Here is a 17,316-nt window from a genome sequence, read left to right as displayed (position 1 = left end):
CACATTGAGCCACGAAAGTTGCCAACTGATCACTCTGTCCCGCATATTTTGGGGGCAATCCAATGGGAACCTTTACTGCGGCAACTGGAGGGGCTGTTCGCATCTGGTCTATCGTGGTCTTCAAGGCTTGATTATCCGTTTTCAACGCCTTGACGGCTGCTAGCAGGGCTTGGACATCCGTCTGCAAATCAGCTACCTTAGTCCTCAAGAGTTTCACTTCTTCCGTCTCGGAAGTGGGGTTCGTTCCCCCCTCTGCTCCCTTTGACATCTTGTCCCAGTCAAGTGAAGAGAGCGTTGAGGGTGATTGAGGTGGCTCTGTCAAGCTGTCAGGCCAAGGAAGAGACTCAGGAACCAGACCAGGGGTTGTAAGTAATTCAGTTTTTATTAGAGTAATGTCCAAACAAAGACTGCGTCTTCTCATGAAGCAGTACAGAAATACAGGTCCTGCGGCACTGAGAGAAAGTTGACAGAGCAAGGGGCTGCTTTCCCGCCGGTTCTTTAAGAAGGGGCCAAACGGGCGCGCAACCTTTCGCTCCTCCTTAACTGCCCCTCAGGCACTACCCGCCTTCCCCCCCTTCTCTCTTGTCTTTTCAAATGTCTTCGTGTGCGCGGCGAAGGGGGAAGCATCGGCCCCTCCTCTTCTGAAGGTTCCGATTCCAGTATGGGGGATAGGGGAGGGCTGATGGTAAACTGACTCGTGGCTTTTCTGCCTTGGGCAGCCCTCCCTCTTCCCCCTCCTGTTCTGAGCTTCGGAGCAGGGGAGGCGTGGGAATGTCCAGGGAACATTCTGAAACTCCAAAGCTCTCAGGCTCTCCGTTGCTAGGCAACTCTATCTCTGGCATTTCCTCTGCTTCGACTTCGCTCCTTTCGGGTGAAGTTGCTCCCCCTCCTCCCTGCCATCCATCTGAATCCTCTTCTTCCAACCCCTCGGGACCCCAACTCTGCCTCCCGACACCCCTGCTCCCATTTTACTGGGTTTTTCAACTGCCTGCTATAGGTCAGTTCCCTGGGCTTTTCAGCAGGCTCTCGTCCCATGGGCCCCTCTTGTGAAGTCGCCCCTACCCTTGATTCTGCAAGCAGATCTTACCGGGCTTCTCAGTAGGCCTTCTGACTCCACCACTCAGTCACTGACAACTTTCCGTTACTCCCCCTTAAGTTGTTGGCTTCTCTGGTTTCACTTTTGGAGTTCCGGTTGAAACTGCTGTGCCCTCTGCTCTCTGCACCCTTGGCCCCCAAGGCAGGTTCAAACAACCTGGAGCGCTCTCCTTGGCCCGGCAGGGGCGACCCAGATGGCCAGCAGGTTAGCCAGACCTCCTGGCTGGCTCGCCAGAATTGTTACACCAAAAAAGGGCTCTTTTACATCTGGAGGAAACTCCAATAACACCAGATGGGAAACCAGAAAATATAAGACAACACCTTTATTGATTACCAATATATCTTTTGCAAAAGAGAGACGAAGTATTCGGCTAGCGCCTGAAAACCAGTCTAAAGCATTGTTACAAAGTGCCAGTGATATATGCTTTCCAAAAGCCCTCCTAACACACAGCCCCTCCCGTCTTTGTCAGCAACTTTCCCAAGCTTTCTTCATTGTAAACCAGCGCTTTTGTCCTTGAGCGTTCCTTGTGCTGTTCCTACCTCTCCCAGGCACAACACATTCCAGCTCAGTCACTATCTATATGAATGGTGTCCCATTACATGGGGTGAACAAGCTAGCTTTTAAGTATCAAACACCAACTGAGCATCTAGCCTCTACAGGCACATTAGGAATTATGTTTTTCTATGTTAAATCGGGTTAACACATTCTGTACTGTGTCAAATTAACACCACATACTACAGTTCCCAAACTATATCTCATTTCATTACAAGATATTTCTTTCTCGGTTGGCTCTGCAACTTCTCTTTCTTGCCCTTGAGGTGGGCAGGGTCCGGCACCTGGCATCCTTGGGGACAAAACCAGCTGTCCTGATGAGCAAGCAGATCAGATGGGCTTGGCAGTGCCAGTTCCTGGGAGCCAAGCCGGCCATTCGCGGGCCGTTGCATCAGAGTCTCACTACAGCTGGCCTCTGATCAAAAATTAGACAACGAGGAATACTTCCTTCTGTTTCTTTTTCGCTGTGTGGGGCCAGGACTGTAATGAGAACAGATGCACTGGAGACTCGCCCCAGTGGCCTGACTTTCGCATTAAGTTTTTGGGTGTATGCACCATCTAGGATTTCTAAACGGAGGCCTGAGAACATGTAATTGAGGAAAATCCATGTTTTGGACACACACTCAGAGAGCCAGGCTTGGCCGCATCCTGTGTTCTGAATGCTTAGACTGCCAATCCGGGCTTGCTGTCCCATAATGCATGAAAAATCCCCTGTAACCTATGCTTGAAATTTTCACAATGGGATGCTGCTGGATTCAAGCTCCTTCACTCACTGCGTTGCAGAAATCCAATTGGCACGTAGAATATTCAGATCCTGCAAATCTGTCGTGCCTATTCCTGATCCCATATGATTGTTACGTATTAAGCACGTGAAACAGGTCCATGGGCCATATTAGATCTGCCAGCCCATAGTGGCCAAGCCACAGCCACCTGCCAATCATCTGATGTCATATATGATGTAGGCGTGGGCTGATAAAAAGCTGGCTGGACCAAAAGGGGCTTCAAAGCACAAGACTTTTTGCAAGCAGTAAATTCGGTCAGCATTTGCCACGTGCCAAGAACAGGGAATAAGGGATTGAAATGGGAAAGAGATTGTGGGAACGGGGGGGGGAACACCGGATATTGACCAACCAGAGGAGGTCAGAACAGACAAAGTTGTTTTTAGGAGTGGAGCTGGGGCAACATTTCCCAAGCTGAGGCTCACTGTATTTTCTGAGTTAAACTTGGAGGCACAGTTCCCTCTTACGCCCCTTAGATTTGGATTTCCTTGTTGCCTATGGCGAGCAGGTGAATTTCCAGAGACAAGGCTGATACATGGACCAATGTTAATGTGTAATGTTCTTTGCACTATGGGATGCTTTCAAGATAGCAGATGAAAAGGCAGATTCTGCTTTGCTCAGAGGCTTGGTGAGAGCAAGAGGCCAGGCATGGTGTGACTGTTGTTGGAGCTTCGCATTGGCCCCATCCTTGCAGCATAAGCGACACCTGGCCCTGTTTGTTCTGACAAACCCATTTCCCTGTTCGTCCCTTGGACAAAATGGGTCCCTATAAATTAAACCTCAGAGTGCTGCTTGGCTTACACCAGCCTTTCCCAACTAGTGGGCCACCAGATGTTGTTGGACTACAATTCCCATCTTTCCTAACCATTGGCAATGCTGGCTGAGGCTGATGGGAGTTGTGGCCCAACAACATCTGGTGGCCCACTAGTTGGGAAAGGCTGGCACACGCACACGCACACGCACACACACACACATACACAGAGAGAGAGAGAGAGAGAGAGAGAGAGAGCACCCTAATTGCATATACAAATAAGTAGATATCGCTGGATGTATTTGGAGTTGTTATAGCTATTCTGTAACCAGATGCACTGCAAAATTAAATATTTTATAAAGAGTATTCTTATACGTAAAAGGAAAAAGGGAGGGAAGAATACTTTATTATGGATTTCATGGGAGTCCATAAATGTGTTGTTTTGCTGCAACAGACTTAAACAGTTTCCCAGTTTAAGAAAACCAAACCTTTATGGTCAATTGAACAAACCAAAGGCAGAGGAGAAACCTCTGCATGCATCTTGGGGTGTGCATGCATGTGAGGTCCTGATTCTTGCTATGCAAATAGAAGTTTTGATTTTCAACTGTGAAACAACGGAGGGGACGATAAGCCTAACACAGTGAAGCACATTCATTTGACCATTTGAATGCTGCTGGTGGGGGAGGGGTGAAATGGGAAACACGGACAGCCGTAACCAACAGACTGTTTTGCACTGAGTGGTAAGACTTTAGAATTTCAGTAGCCACGACTTCCGGGAAGGGTGACTTAGCCTGTGCCTGCTTTTGAGACGGGCTCCTGCCTCAAAAGAAGCTTATTCAGATATATCAGTCAGTTTTTTCTTTTTTTTTGACTGATTAAACTTCTCCCGGGTAGGGAGAAACGAAGAGATTAACCTCAAAGCCTATTTTTGTTGGGACGACCAGATCTCATTAATTTATGGGACGAGGTCCAGCCGACGAAGGTGGGACGGATTTTCAACAGCAAGCTCTATCTGTTAAAGCGAACGTTCATCTTATCTTCTAAGAGAGAACGCACTAACAGGCAAGCACCCTTCTTTCTATATTTTTCTTTTACTTGACTTAAATTGTTGCTGTTTAAAAGAGATTTGCCAGATTGATCGGTTTTTGACATCTCACTGGGGAGCCGTAACTTCTCTCTGCTACGCACCAATTAATAGCTTATCTCTGTTTTTGTTGCAAAAAGCTGTCCTGGATTTGCATTCTAAAGATACACACAGAAGAGGGATTTCTATTCCAGATTTTTATTTTGAAAAATATTATACTGTTTTGAGACTACTCTCTTTTTGGTCTATTTTATTTTGACGAATCTGTTTCTTGACGATTGCCATTAATTGTTTCGATCCTGGGAACTGCATTTTGTTTACTTAACTATTGGAGAGATAAGGCTGTCTGCTCTGTTTATACTGTGATGTCACCAAGTTTGGAGTATTAACCCAATTGTTGCTGAAATAAGAAGTGGTTTTCCTATATTTTTCTTTTAAAATGGCAATTAAGAAAGTGGCTGAGAATCTGGAAATAACTATGTTTCAGAAAATAATGGATGAGATTGAGATAACGAAAATTGAATTGAGTAAAATGAAGCAGGAGATTAAAGATATAAGGGTCCCTGTGAGAGAGGTGACCCTGGAAGGGGTCCCTGTGAGAGAGGAGACCCCGGAGATTGGAACAGGGGTCCCTGTGAGAGAGGAGACCCTGGAGACTGGAATAGGGGTCCCTGTGAGAGAGGAGATCCCGGAGATTGGAACAAACGTGGAACAGGAACAAGATTTGGAGTCTATGGACTTTAGAAATAAAATCTATTGTTTGGAACTCAATGTTATCTCTGAAGAAATTAATGAAGATTCTAGAGATAAAGTTATCAATGGCATGGATTATCTTCTGGACTGGAATGATGTGATGGAGCCCAATATAGAGAAAATCTATGGAATTAACTGCAGCCATGTGACAATGGAAAAACTTTTAAGAGATGACCCAGTGTATTTTGAAAAAAAGAACAGAGATATGATTTTACAGCAGTATTTCAGCAACCTATTCAGAATGGATGGCAAGAAAATATTTGGGATAGAGGTAATTCCCATCAGACTCTTACTATATGACTATGGCTTTGACAGCAAGATTATTATGGAATACTGATAATGGAAGATTGGATATTGAAATTACTGGACTTAACAAGACTACTGAAGATGGAAGATGGAAAATGGAACTAATAGAGATAATAGAACAATGGCTACTGAAATTACTGAACCTAACAGATTCTGATGTGATGGATTAATTGAAATGTTTATTTTGACTATGGTTATGACAATAAGATTATCATAATTAGTAATGAGATGGATTAATCGATATGCTTATCTGGAAAAAAAAAATTGATAGATATATTTCTTAAAGAATTGAAACCTCTCTTTGACTTTTTGTGGAAAGAATAAAGTAATGTTTACGAGATTTGATGATTAAGTAAGATAACTACTGGAGGAAAGTGATTTTATAATATGACTTAAGAGACAGGATTGCTATATATTATAGACTTATAACTGATTTGATCTTTGACAAATGGGAAGTCAATATTTTACTCTTTATTTTTTATTTTTTTTTTCTCTTTTTTTCTTTTTGTTTAACTATTTTTGATTTTGTTTTTTGTCTTTGAATGTTTTATGATTTTGTCTTGTATGTTTTATGAAAATTTGAATAAAAATTATTGAAAAAAAAAAAAAGAATTTCAGTAGCCACAATCTACCACTGATTCCAGGGATGGGAGAGACAGTCTTGGATGGGGGCCTGCTCCCATCTTCATGCCCCAACTTACCTGAGAAGCAAATTGCAAACTGTCTCTGCCTAGCCAGCAGTTTGCCTGCCCCTATTTTTGCCAGAATTTCAGAGAACTCTGCAAGGTGGATTTCCCTAGCACTGGATATATTTAGGACCATGACATCACCTGCCCCTTGGCAATGGTGCAGGTGATTGCTGTGCAGGCAGGGACTGCCCGCTCTTGACATATTGAGGGCAAAGTGATGGTTGGACTGAGGGCATCCAGGAGCCCCTTTCCCTCCAGAGAGAAACCGAGGCAGAGAGCATTGGGCGAAGTCCTCCTAGTGTCCGAGTGAGGGGAAAGGTCAACCGGGGGGAAAGTGGAATCGGCAAGGGGTCCCCATCTGGACAGGCCGTATGGTCCCCATCTGCTGGTCTGGATGAATCTTCTGATCCATAAGTGGGGATCTGAGCATTAGGCATGACTGCAGGATGGGTCAGGGGAGGGCTGTCAGGTTGCAGTCTGTCTTTTTAATTTGGTAGCACCTGAAAGGCTTGTTACATCATGATTAATTGCTAGATAGTTCTTTATCACTGTAGACAATGACTGAGGTAGATGGACTGAGAGGGTGCTTCCAGGTGTGTGTGGGGGGGCTGATGATGAATTTCATTTATGAATTGCTTCCTATGGAGCATCTTAAAGCAATTCACCATACAGTAAACACAACTGCATATACACAAACATTTAAAATGACATACTGTGTATAAAAACAATTTCAGGTTCAGACACCAACTGGGATATTGTAAAGGGGTTGTTCAGATATTGCAATTTGTCAGGGGAGGGATCAGTTAAGTTTTTTTTTAAAAAAAGACAACAATATGTTGCCAGATTTGCAATATCTGGTTGACCCATTTACAGTTTGAAATGCCTTTCTAGAAGCCCCTTGGATCATTGGCAATAGTTTGCTTTTGACACCATCAGATTTTCGCTGGAAAGGGGAATTAGGTGCGGGGGGGGAGAGACTGGTGGCATTTTGATAACAATGTTGTGAGGCTGACTACTGCCAAATCTTGCATGCATGAAGAGCACTCATCCCATAACAACCTGTGCACCATCGGTACATGTTCAAATGCCATCCCACCCCCACAGAGCAAGACACCTTGAGATGAAGGGACAGGATGAACGGTGTGGCCTTCAGGCAGCCTTGAGACCCAGAGCTGCTCTTCAGTTCAAAGGCCATGCCTTTCCGGAGCCTCTCACATCAGAACTCCCACCCACCTACTGCTCCTGTGCTGTGCAATGAGCCTCTCTTAAGGTGGCTCTCTTCTTGTTTCAGGATATCTGGAGGCCCATGTTCCAAGACCCTCCTAGTGCCTGGCTGCCCCTCCGCCTGCGAAAAGATGTCCCTAGCAGGCTCCCTAGTCCGGAAGCCCATCATGCATCGGTACATCAGCACCAAGGTGCTCCTGGCTGAAGGCGGAGAGACTCCCTTCACCGAGCATTGCCGCAACTATGAGAATATGTATCGGGTAAGGATGAAACAGGTCAGAGAGACTCTGCTCCCCGGGGATGCTGCTAGCCTTGTAACTATGAATAGCATATCTGGCAGTCGGGGGGGGGGAGGGAGCAGGCAGGGGCATTAACAGCAAGGTGCTGGGTGGGCTCTCCGTCTCTGCATTCTAAAATCAAGAACCACCCCCAGGGTCAAGATCTGAAATGCAGGAGGCAGTGCAGAGTATGTGGTGGTTCACTTTTTATGGTTTGTTATAATCAGTTAAACAGGTAATGTTTGGAAGGGGTCTGTATTAAAGTAAATGTGGTATGGGGAGGGGGAGCGAGTGGGTTGGAATGCCGTGGGCTGATTAGAGGAGTAAATGGGGTGTCTTGAATATATCTGGGAGGAAGGTTGAGATGGTTAGATGGGTAGGACAGGCAGGCTTGTAATTTTATTCTCTGAAGAGATTTTGCAAAATGTAAGATGAATGAAACCAGTAATCTTCCTCTTGTAACCACATGCTTCTGGAACCTAAATATCTTACATCTGTCAAATAAATAAAATTCATTTGTTTTTAACACACACCTGATTCTTGGCCTAGTTACCAAATAGAACAAGTTTAAGTGTGGCAAGTAACAAAGCTACACAGTAGACTGACATAAGGCAAATAAAGGCACAAATGGTTATTAGTGGTGGCAGCAAGATTCCCAGTAAAGAGAAGCAGTTACTGGTGGCATCTCTAGGGACTATAAAGTATCCAGAGGGCTTGAGGCTTTCTGTTGCCAAAGCCATTCATAAGCAAAGGCTGGAGGGTGGGAAAGACAAGGGCCTTAACAACAGCTTTGCTTAACTCAGTGTGTGGAATTAGGATCTCTGCTTGCACCAGGCAGAGTGTGGAAGTGAAGATTCTGGTAGTGTGCCGGGTAAGAATATCTAAAGGAAATATAACACACAGTGGCTAACACCCATGCTGATTGGCTCATAGGATGCTAGAGACATAGGGACGTTGCTGGGACCCTGCTCCCAAAAAAGTAAGGGGTTTAAGATCCCCTGAGACCCTGGACGACTACACCACTGCTCCTCAGCCTCCCACCAGTACCGGGGGTCTTCTCTCTATAGTGTGAGGGTTTCCTGTCAGGCAAACTGGTTTTTCACATCCCTCACAGTACAGAAAAAATAGTTTTCAGCATTCTGTGAATGGCCCTTCCCCCTCATCAGTGGGAACCTTTGGAACTTACTTTCTTTCCTCATGTTGTTGCAGGCCCTTCAAACGGAGATTCAGAACTTGAAGGATCAGGTGCAGGAGCTGCACCGTGACCTCACCAAGCATCACTCCCTCATAAAGACGGAGATCATGAGCGAGATCCTGCAGAAGTCGCTCCAAATGGACGTGCAAATTGCTTCCAAGTATTCGTCCGTGGAGATGATGAGGAGCGTGTTTGAAGAGGTACACACGGAAATTTGTCTCAGGCAGAGGCCCAGCCCCCACAGCTCACTTTCTTTTGTTTCTCTCTTTTAACAGAAATAAAGCAAGTTACTAGCCCTTTTGACTAGAAAGATGCTGCCTGAAGGTGGCTGTGCAATGCCTGTTTAAAACTCAGAAGCCATAGAAAGAGCTGAATTAAGATTTCCAGTCGAAAAGGCTGAATTAGGGTTTCCAGTAGATGGGGGAGTGAGTGGAATTCAGTGAGTGGTCAAGGACGATAAGAGTTGTAGTCCTGCAACTTCTGGAGGCCCTCAGGTTCCCAGTCCCTGCTGTAAAACACGAGAGGAGCCAAGGCAGTCTGCAGGCAGAGCTGCATAAATTTATTCTGCAACGTTGTTCCTTTGCATTGTGCCTGCTTCTGATGTTCGTTGCAGGGAGGGGAATGGAATGGCACAGGGCATCAAAGCCCCATGGCTCCCAACTGCTGGGAATCATCTTCAGCAACTCCCCTGGCTTCTGAGATGGTTGAAGGACACCATTCATGCATTCTCACACTTCTCTTCTCAGCCACAAGGCTAGAAACGTGCACTTTTTTTAAAAAAAAAGGAGCAGTTAAATTGAGGTTCTCAGAAAGCTGAGCCCTGCAGCAAATACACAATCATAGCATGCACATACACTTTCCTCAGCTTGAGGAGCCTGTGCAGATGACTCCAACTTTGTGTTGCAGACATGGGAGGAAACCTACCAGCGAGTGGCAAATGAGCAAAAAATTTATGAAGGTGAGCACAATTTAGATAATTATCCCTTTCCACCTCACTGTTTCCTCACTACCACCTCAGATGACGGAATCCATTCTCCTTTCCCTGCTGAGGACTTCTTTGAATCCATCCCAACCCATCAATAGCTCTCTTGAATGGGGATGCCAAGGACGGACCATGATATTGTAAATGAGATTTCACCTGGGCAGGGATGGAAAGATCTGACAGTTTCAGTTCCCTCCATTTCTCAGTTTTTCATTCTTAAATTCAGTTCTCCCCATTTCCACAGCAATTTGAATTTTTTTTAAATCCTCATGAAAATTCTCCAGCATTTTAGTTTGAATTTCTCCTAATAAACACGTTTTTGTAAGCAGTTTTGACAAAGGCACACATTTTTTCAAGCCATTTCTCATCATATAATGCATAAGACATTTCTGCATGTTTTCACTCATATGTTCATTTTTATGTTCCCTTTTCCCTAATATATGCATTTTTGTAAATATTGTTTAGTTGGCAAACTGCATCACAAAATTCTAATAAATGCAAATTTCTGACTATGGCTGTGTTTCAATTCTCATATTCATTCGGAAAGTGTGAATGTGATAAATTCTGCTTGAAATGTGAACTGAATCAAAATTCTTGCTCATCCCTACTCCACGGGATGGATATCAACAAGCCTTTTAAGTAGATACCTTTGTCCCAGTCTGCATCTGTATTGGAATTGTTTTCAAGATGTTTTATTTCCAAGATGTTTTAATTGTTTTATTGCTTGCTGTTTGTCGTCCTGGGCTCCTTCTGGGGGACAGAGTGGGATAGAAATTTAATAATAATAATAAAAATATGGCTACTGCCACCTCCCACCTGGCAGCCAGGAGTAGCACAGTCCAGAATCTTACCCCTCATTGTGTGAAAGATTCATTGGGTCTACTCTGAGTAGAACTTAGTTGCATACAACCCATTGGCTCTACGGCTGCCTATGAATGGGGCTGAGCCTTTGGCCTTGACCGGCTTAATGCTAACTGCCCTATTTTCATGCAGCACAGCTCCATGATCTTCTGCAGCTCAAACAGGAGAACAGTTACCTGACCACCATCACCAAGCAGATTGCCCCCTATGTCCACTCCATTGCCAAAGTGAAGGAACGGTTGGAGCCCAGGTGAGGAAATGAAGAGTGCAGCCCACTAACAACTTCCTTGTCTGCTCCCGGTTCCTGCGTAAGCTTCCCTTCAAACCCCCCCAAGGCCTTAGCATCTCCCTCCTCTCTCTGCTCTTATGTCCTGACCCCCTTTTCCCTCCCCTCTCTAGGACCTTTGCTCTTCCACCCTCCAAAGATCTCTTGCTTATAGGGATGGCGAGACCACCCTAAGTCAGGTTCGCCAGCATTCAGTCACAGGCCCGCTCTGTTTTGTTTTTGTTTCTTGTGGCCTTTCTGGAAAAAATAAACAAAAATTGCACATAAATTGTATGCATTTTGTATGCACTCTTCCTGTGTAACATATGCATTTTCAGTGCAATCCAGTTCTTTTCAATGTAGCCTAAAATATGCATTTTCTATGCAAGATACATTTTTGTGGACTCTTTCGGGGGCCCAAAGGAGATGAAACACATTCCTCTCCAATACCGACCTGCTCAAGCAATTCCAGGGCTCCTGCAGGCAATCTGTTTTTTGAGCATCCATCCTGATTTGCCGAAAGCAAGGTTAAACTACACCTAGTCTGTACTCAGAGCATCCATCCTGATTTGCCTAAAGCAAGGCTAAACTACACCTAGTCTGTACTCAGAGCATCCATTCTGATTCGTTTGCGGGGCAGTTATAAGACAATGAGCATTCATCCTGCATTTGTCCTGAGATGGTTGTGGGGTAGTTATCCATCTTCCCATTACCCCTTGCTCATTCCACACTTTTTAATGCATTTCCCAATTACTCTCCTAACCGCAAAAAGTCTGTTTCTTTTTTAAAGTGGATTTGTTGCTACAGAGCATTTGAACTGCGCAAGGGCCTAAGGGCTCCTCAGACATCCTTTTTATTATGCATTCATGGTGGTTTGTGCTCATGATGCTATTGGAGCAGTTATCCTGTTTCCACTTGCAAAATGTTCGGGGTGGACGTACTGCTTCATTTCCTGTCAGTCCATGTCCTGGAGCTTCCTGCTGAAATCCTGTGACTTTTTATACCAGCAACATGCTGGGTTTCGCTTTTGTCCTGCTTTTGTTGCATGAGAAGCCCTCCAGACGGCAATACTGCGATTTCATCGTGGGAGCATCAGAGCCCAAGTAGTAAAGTAGAAGGCCTGGTATAACTCCTCCATTAATGCCATGTTGCAGAATACAACTGCAAAAAAATTCTAGTCTGGAGGGGTTTTGCTTCGTTTCCTCGTATGTCTGTGAATCCCTCCTGAAAAATAGTCATTACCCCCCCACTTGCTGCCCCTTTGTGCCCGGAAGTGTCTCTAAGGTGACAGATCCATAATGATGCCTTTCTCAAACTCCCGTCAAATGATACCCGAGATCCGAAATCCTCCACACACACCTGCTGTTGCTCCTCATGATTCCCCCCATGATGCCATTTGCATTTTTTTTAAAAAAACCTGCACATCAGATGCCAAGATGTGCATAAGGTCACATTTAGTTTGGCCCTTGGATTGTCATTTCCTTTGGTATTTCATAAAACGCCATCGCTTGAAGCTATATGTCATCTAGCCCAGGGATGACCAACTCTTGCAGCTCTGTGGGAAGGGGCTTCTGTTCTCCAGGCAGCCGCCCAGAAATCTCTTTCAACATCCAACCCCATCTGAGGGCTGAGTCACACGGAGGTTTAATGTGAGTCTGTTGCTACTTGTGTCCCCGTTTAATTTGCATGGTTCACATGATGTTGCAGGCAATCAGCAGCTAGAACAGTTTCCCCCTTTAAATCTGTAGTAACCCAATCCTCTTTTAATCCAAAAAAGGAAGGAAAAAAGTCTCTTCATATCTCTAGTGCTTGCAGACGCTGTGCTCAGATGCCTTTAGGTGGGTGCAGGGCCAGTGCTATCATTAGGCCAGCTAGGCAGCCGCCTAGGATGCAGACCTCAGAGGGGCGCAGTACTGACCTTTGAGGGGCAGTTTTATACAGATTAGTTTTTTTAACCCTTGGAAAAAATGCAACTAAAATAAATTTAGCAGTTTCAAGTTTTGTGCTTTCCATTTTTTCTACAAGACATCTGTTTTTGAAATTTGAGGTTAGCAATTTGTGGGGGGTGCAAGTCGTTAGCCTTGCCTAGGGCGCAAAATAGCCTGGCACCGGCACTGTGTGTGTGTCAATTATCCCCCTCTCCACACCCACTCCCGCCTCCTCCTGCTGGCTCCAGTTCTGCAAGCCTGCTGCAAACGTCGCTTTATTTTTCTTTCCCCTCTAACTTGTGCAAAAAAGCACTGTTCAAACAAATATTTGTATTTCAGCTGGATTGTAGCAGTGAAAATGCAAAGAATCGCACTCCAGGGTTTGTTTTTTATGAAACTTACTCTGGAACAAACTGAGCATGCTCGGTTGCCAGGGTAACCAGAGTAAGTGGTATTTTTACCTTAAGCGAGCGTGGACATTAGGAAGCTGCGTGATTGATCCTTTCCCTTCAGTGTGAATGGAAAACAGCGATTGGAAGGTAGGGAGTGTGAACCTTGCAAATCTAACGCGATGGCAAAAGCTTCGCCTTTAATACGAAGTTTAGCTCCTGTATGAATCAGCCCTGAGTGGGTGGATTTAGTCAGTAGCTGGGAGGATTCTGTGGCTTCTCTTGTGTCAGTTGTCCATCTACCAAAGCCTCCATCTCAGACAACATGTCCTTTCACCGGCGTTCAGGTTACAGGAGACACAGGAGAGCAGTGGCCAGCCAGAGAGCCTGCTGAAAATATATGATGAGAGTCCGGGGACTGTGGATGTCCAGCACAGGTATCTGATCAACTCTGAGTAGTCGAGAATCTTGATTTTATCCTAGTGTATTGATGCCAGAGCACCATAGAACAAGGTGAATATTCAGTCTGTCATTTTCCAAGTGTTCACTCACCATTTAACTAGGTGGCCAGTCAGCTGTCCATGCTCACTCGGGAGGAAAATACCTGGCCTAAAATTGCTGCCCTGGGATCCTTTGGGAGGAAGAGCAGTATACGTAATAACAATAATAACCATAATGCATCAGCATTTTCATAGTCATACCCCAGTTAAGGAATCCTCCAGGAATGAAACTCCTTTTAACAAAGGCTTTGCTATGGGTAGACTTTCAAGCCTGCGCCTTTGCTTTAAGGGGAAGCTGACTAGCCTGTGTCTTCCCTTTGCTAAGGTGAAACCGAGAAGCCTGTGTTTTGGTTTCCATTAAAGAGATCTCTTGCTTTCTCCTAGTGCTGGGGAGGAAAGGATCCAATATGATTCACAGGAGGAGGAGGAGGAGAGGGGGAGGAGAAGGGTGCCAGGGAGGCACCCTTTAAAGCCCCTGTTTAAGCTGCTCCCACCATCTGTGAGTGGGTGTTGGAGCCTATCCCTATTCTTTCCACGTTATTCCTATCTCTGGCACCAAAGTTTCTGTTAAAGCCCAGGAACGCATCTACTTTGTTAACTGAGGTATTACTGTATTTCTGCATAGATAGGACAAGCAGCCCAAAGGGGAAAACAAATTCTGCTTCCCTGTCCCTATCCACAGGTATCCTCAAAATTCACCCAAACCAGTCCTGTTCCGTACCAAGGGCTGGCTCTCACCACTGACCAGTGTCTTATCAAATACAGAAATGCCAACCCTTGGCAGAAAGGCCCACACCCACATGACCAGGGAGGGAGGTCCGGCTTGCTTGCTTACCCTCTACCAGGCACGCCTCTTCAGCCTGAGGACCATTTGGCACGGCTGTTCCACCTGGTGGCTTGCTTGGCTAGATTACAGGCCCTCCTGTGGGAAACTCATAGGCCTTCCCCCTCCATCCCAAGAAGGATAAAAAAGCCCACTGACAGGTGGGACTGCTGCTCCCTGCCAAGGGTCAACCCCTACTCCCTTGGCATCTCTCAGTGGGGCTCCTCCATCCTAAGGGGGGGCAAAACAAGCCCTTTGTCCTCTAAAAGGTCACATTCCCTCAGTTGTAGAGCACATTTTGCATGCAAAAGCTGCCAGGTTCTATACTGGTGCCAACAGTACTGAGCTAGATGGAGCAATGGTCTGACTCAGGATAAGAGCTTTCCCCTACCAATATAAGAGAGCCTTGCTGGTCAGACTGAAGGCTACCTTGTCTAGCTTTCTGTTCCCACTAGCATTCACCCAGATGCTCCTGGAAAGTCTGCAAGCTGGTTGATTGTCCCCTGGGAACTGGTTGTCATCACGAGTAGACTGCACCAGAACACAGAGGTCCAATTTAGCTGCCAGAGCTACTAGCTATTGATAGACCCATTCTCCAGGAATTTGCTTAACCCTGAAAGAGCTTGGCATTTATTTAATGACAGGAAGGCCAGGTCTTCCCACAATTTCCTGACCTGGCACTTTCATCCAGTTCTATAAGATGTTACTTTTCTCTTCCGTCTGAGGGCCGATTTGTGTAGCAGCAGCACTGAAGAACGAGAGGGAGCCTTGGAGCCCAGTGCAGAAAGCCAAATTCTCGGCTCAGCCACAGAGGATCCCCGGCTGAAAGCCAAAGACTATTACAGGAGCAAGCAGAAAGGCAGACCGGAGAGCCCTCCACAGCTGCCAGGACCTCGCAAAGTGGCTAAGGAGGCAGAACAGGAAGCGGAGGCGAACATTTCTGAACAAAAACGTGCATGTACAAAGTAGCAGCCTCTTTTCAGCGTGGTGTGTTCTCAGAAATCTGCACTAACATAACTTTGAGTCTGCAAAATGTCCAAACCGTGCCAGTTTGCAGTATTTCTTTTGTTACTCTGCAGGGTGTGTCTTTTTTTAACACTTCCACATAATGTATTTTGCTAGTCCAGTAAGGTGTGGGTATGTTATGGAACAATGTAGGGTGCCCATCTCCAGCAACTGGGAATCTTATTCCTCCGGCTCCCGAGAATCCCCGGCATTCTTTCATCCACATCTCCCCCTCTTAATGATAGATAGTTGCTGTTCTAATGCTCTCAAACTGCAGGGAAGACTGCGCTTCCCAGGCATTTGCTTCTTCCACCAGTGAGTAGAAAGTGGGGGGGAACAGTGGATTTTTCTTGTTTCAGCCTGTACTTGAGAGGTATAAAATGTTGCTACAAAAAAATTTCAGTCCTCAGTGTTCTCTTTGACACACCCTTAAAAGTAAATTCTCCAGATACGGCCATACTCTCTACCACAGTAAATCACCATCACACATCATGAGAAATATTCATCTGTGCACCTGTGCACAGAAGAGGCTGCCCACTGCCTCTCTGCATGATCCATTTGCCCTTGCTTCTTCCCAGTCAGCTTCTGCTAGAGCCTAGTAATCTTACAGAAGAGATTACTCTAGAGCAATGAGGTTAAATGATCCAATCCCTCCTGGCATTCAGAGCAGCCTGCGTCTTGCATCTCTGCAGGAGTCATTGCTATGAGCTTGTCTCTTTCCAACAAGAGTGTAGGCTCCTGTGAGGACAGGTAACTGAAACAGGAAAGCTGTGTCCCTCCAAATGTTGCTGGACTAAAACTCCCATCATCCCTGACCATTGGGAGGTGCTGCCTGAAGCAAAGAGGGAGTTGGAGTCCAACAACATCTAGAGCAGGAGTTCCCAAACTGTGTCCCGTAAACTTCACTCAGGATTTGTGGTCGGAGACAGGACATTCATTGTATTATATATTCATATTTATTTTTAAGTGTATTTTAATGGCTACTTGGTAAGAAGGCAATCTTGAGAAGGTATTCGTACTTGGCTTACCCTCACAGATGAGGAGCCTTTTTCAGCCTTTGGGGCAACCTTCCGAGGGCCATGTGGCACGTGGGGCCAGAGGCAAAAATGGGTGGAACAATAAATGTATTTTTTACCTTTGCACAGTAAGCTACTTTCTACCCACACCCGCGCCTGTCTCCAGTCTCCATCCAGGAAAACTTTATCAGAGTTGAAGGGCACATTCCAGCTAGGCAAAAACTCAGGGCATGAAGCGGGGCCTGTGAGGAGTGTGGCCTGGGGAGAAGGGTTATGGCCCACGGAGAGTTCCAAAGGCCAAGTCAACACCCCTGGAGGGCCGCGTTCAGCCCCTGGGCCTGAGCCTGCCCATGCCTGGAGCACCTACTTTAGAGACGGGGAACCACAGGCTGGGGGTCAAATGCAGCCCTCCAGGCCTCTCTACACCACATTCCCCCCGCAGCCGTTTTGCACCCTCAAGTGCTGGAATGCAGCCTTAAACTGTGTTGTCTCTTGCTTGCCTGGGGGGAAGAAAAGTTGTGTGAGTTTGGAAAAACGTCTGACTTTTGCATGGCTGGAATACTGGGATCACATGACCTGCTAAAGAGGTGAGTTGCATCCATCGCTCCGCCCACTTTTATTTCTGGCCTGGCCACCACTGCCACGCTGCCTCCGGAAGGCTGTCCACGAGGGAAAGGACAGGCTCCTCACCCGAGCCTTCAAAAAGTTCCTGTTTTGAACTACAACTCCCATAAGCCCCAGCCAGCATGGCCACTGGAATGGGCTGATGGGAGTTGTAGTTCAAAACAGGAACTTTCCCAAACTCTGCTCCCCACCCATGGTGCCAGTTGTTTTCTGGGC

At 46.0% G+C, this 17,316-nt stretch overlaps 1 protein-coding gene across 1 annotated transcript in view; it reads left to right on the top strand.

The window, feature by feature from the left end:
- RNF207 (ring finger protein 207) overlaps positions 1 to 16,778 on the top strand; it is a 56,238-nt gene extending 39,460 nt beyond the window's left edge. Inside the window, exons 13-18 of the mRNA XM_061601842.1 lie at positions 7,302 to 7,494; positions 8,722 to 8,907; positions 9,614 to 9,665; positions 10,683 to 10,800; positions 13,480 to 13,569; positions 15,181 to 16,778. Of these exons, the coding sequence (XP_061457826.1) occupies positions 7,302 to 7,494; positions 8,722 to 8,907; positions 9,614 to 9,665; positions 10,683 to 10,800; positions 13,480 to 13,569; positions 15,181 to 15,424 (883 nt within the window). The 3' untranslated portion in view covers positions 15,425 to 16,778. The remainder of the gene's footprint in view (positions 1 to 7,301; positions 7,495 to 8,721; positions 8,908 to 9,613; positions 9,666 to 10,682; positions 10,801 to 13,479; positions 13,570 to 15,180) is intronic.
- The last annotated feature ends 538 nt before the right edge of the window (positions 16,779 to 17,316 follow it).

Source organism: Rhineura floridana, chromosome 18, assembly GCF_030035675.1.
Source record: "Rhineura floridana isolate rRhiFlo1 chromosome 18, rRhiFlo1.hap2, whole genome shotgun sequence".
Taxonomy (NCBI): Eukaryota; Metazoa; Chordata; class Lepidosauria; order Squamata; family Rhineuridae; genus Rhineura; species Rhineura floridana.
The sequence above is the reverse complement of the archived record's forward strand: the minus strand, read 5'-3'. Positions and strand labels throughout refer to the sequence as shown.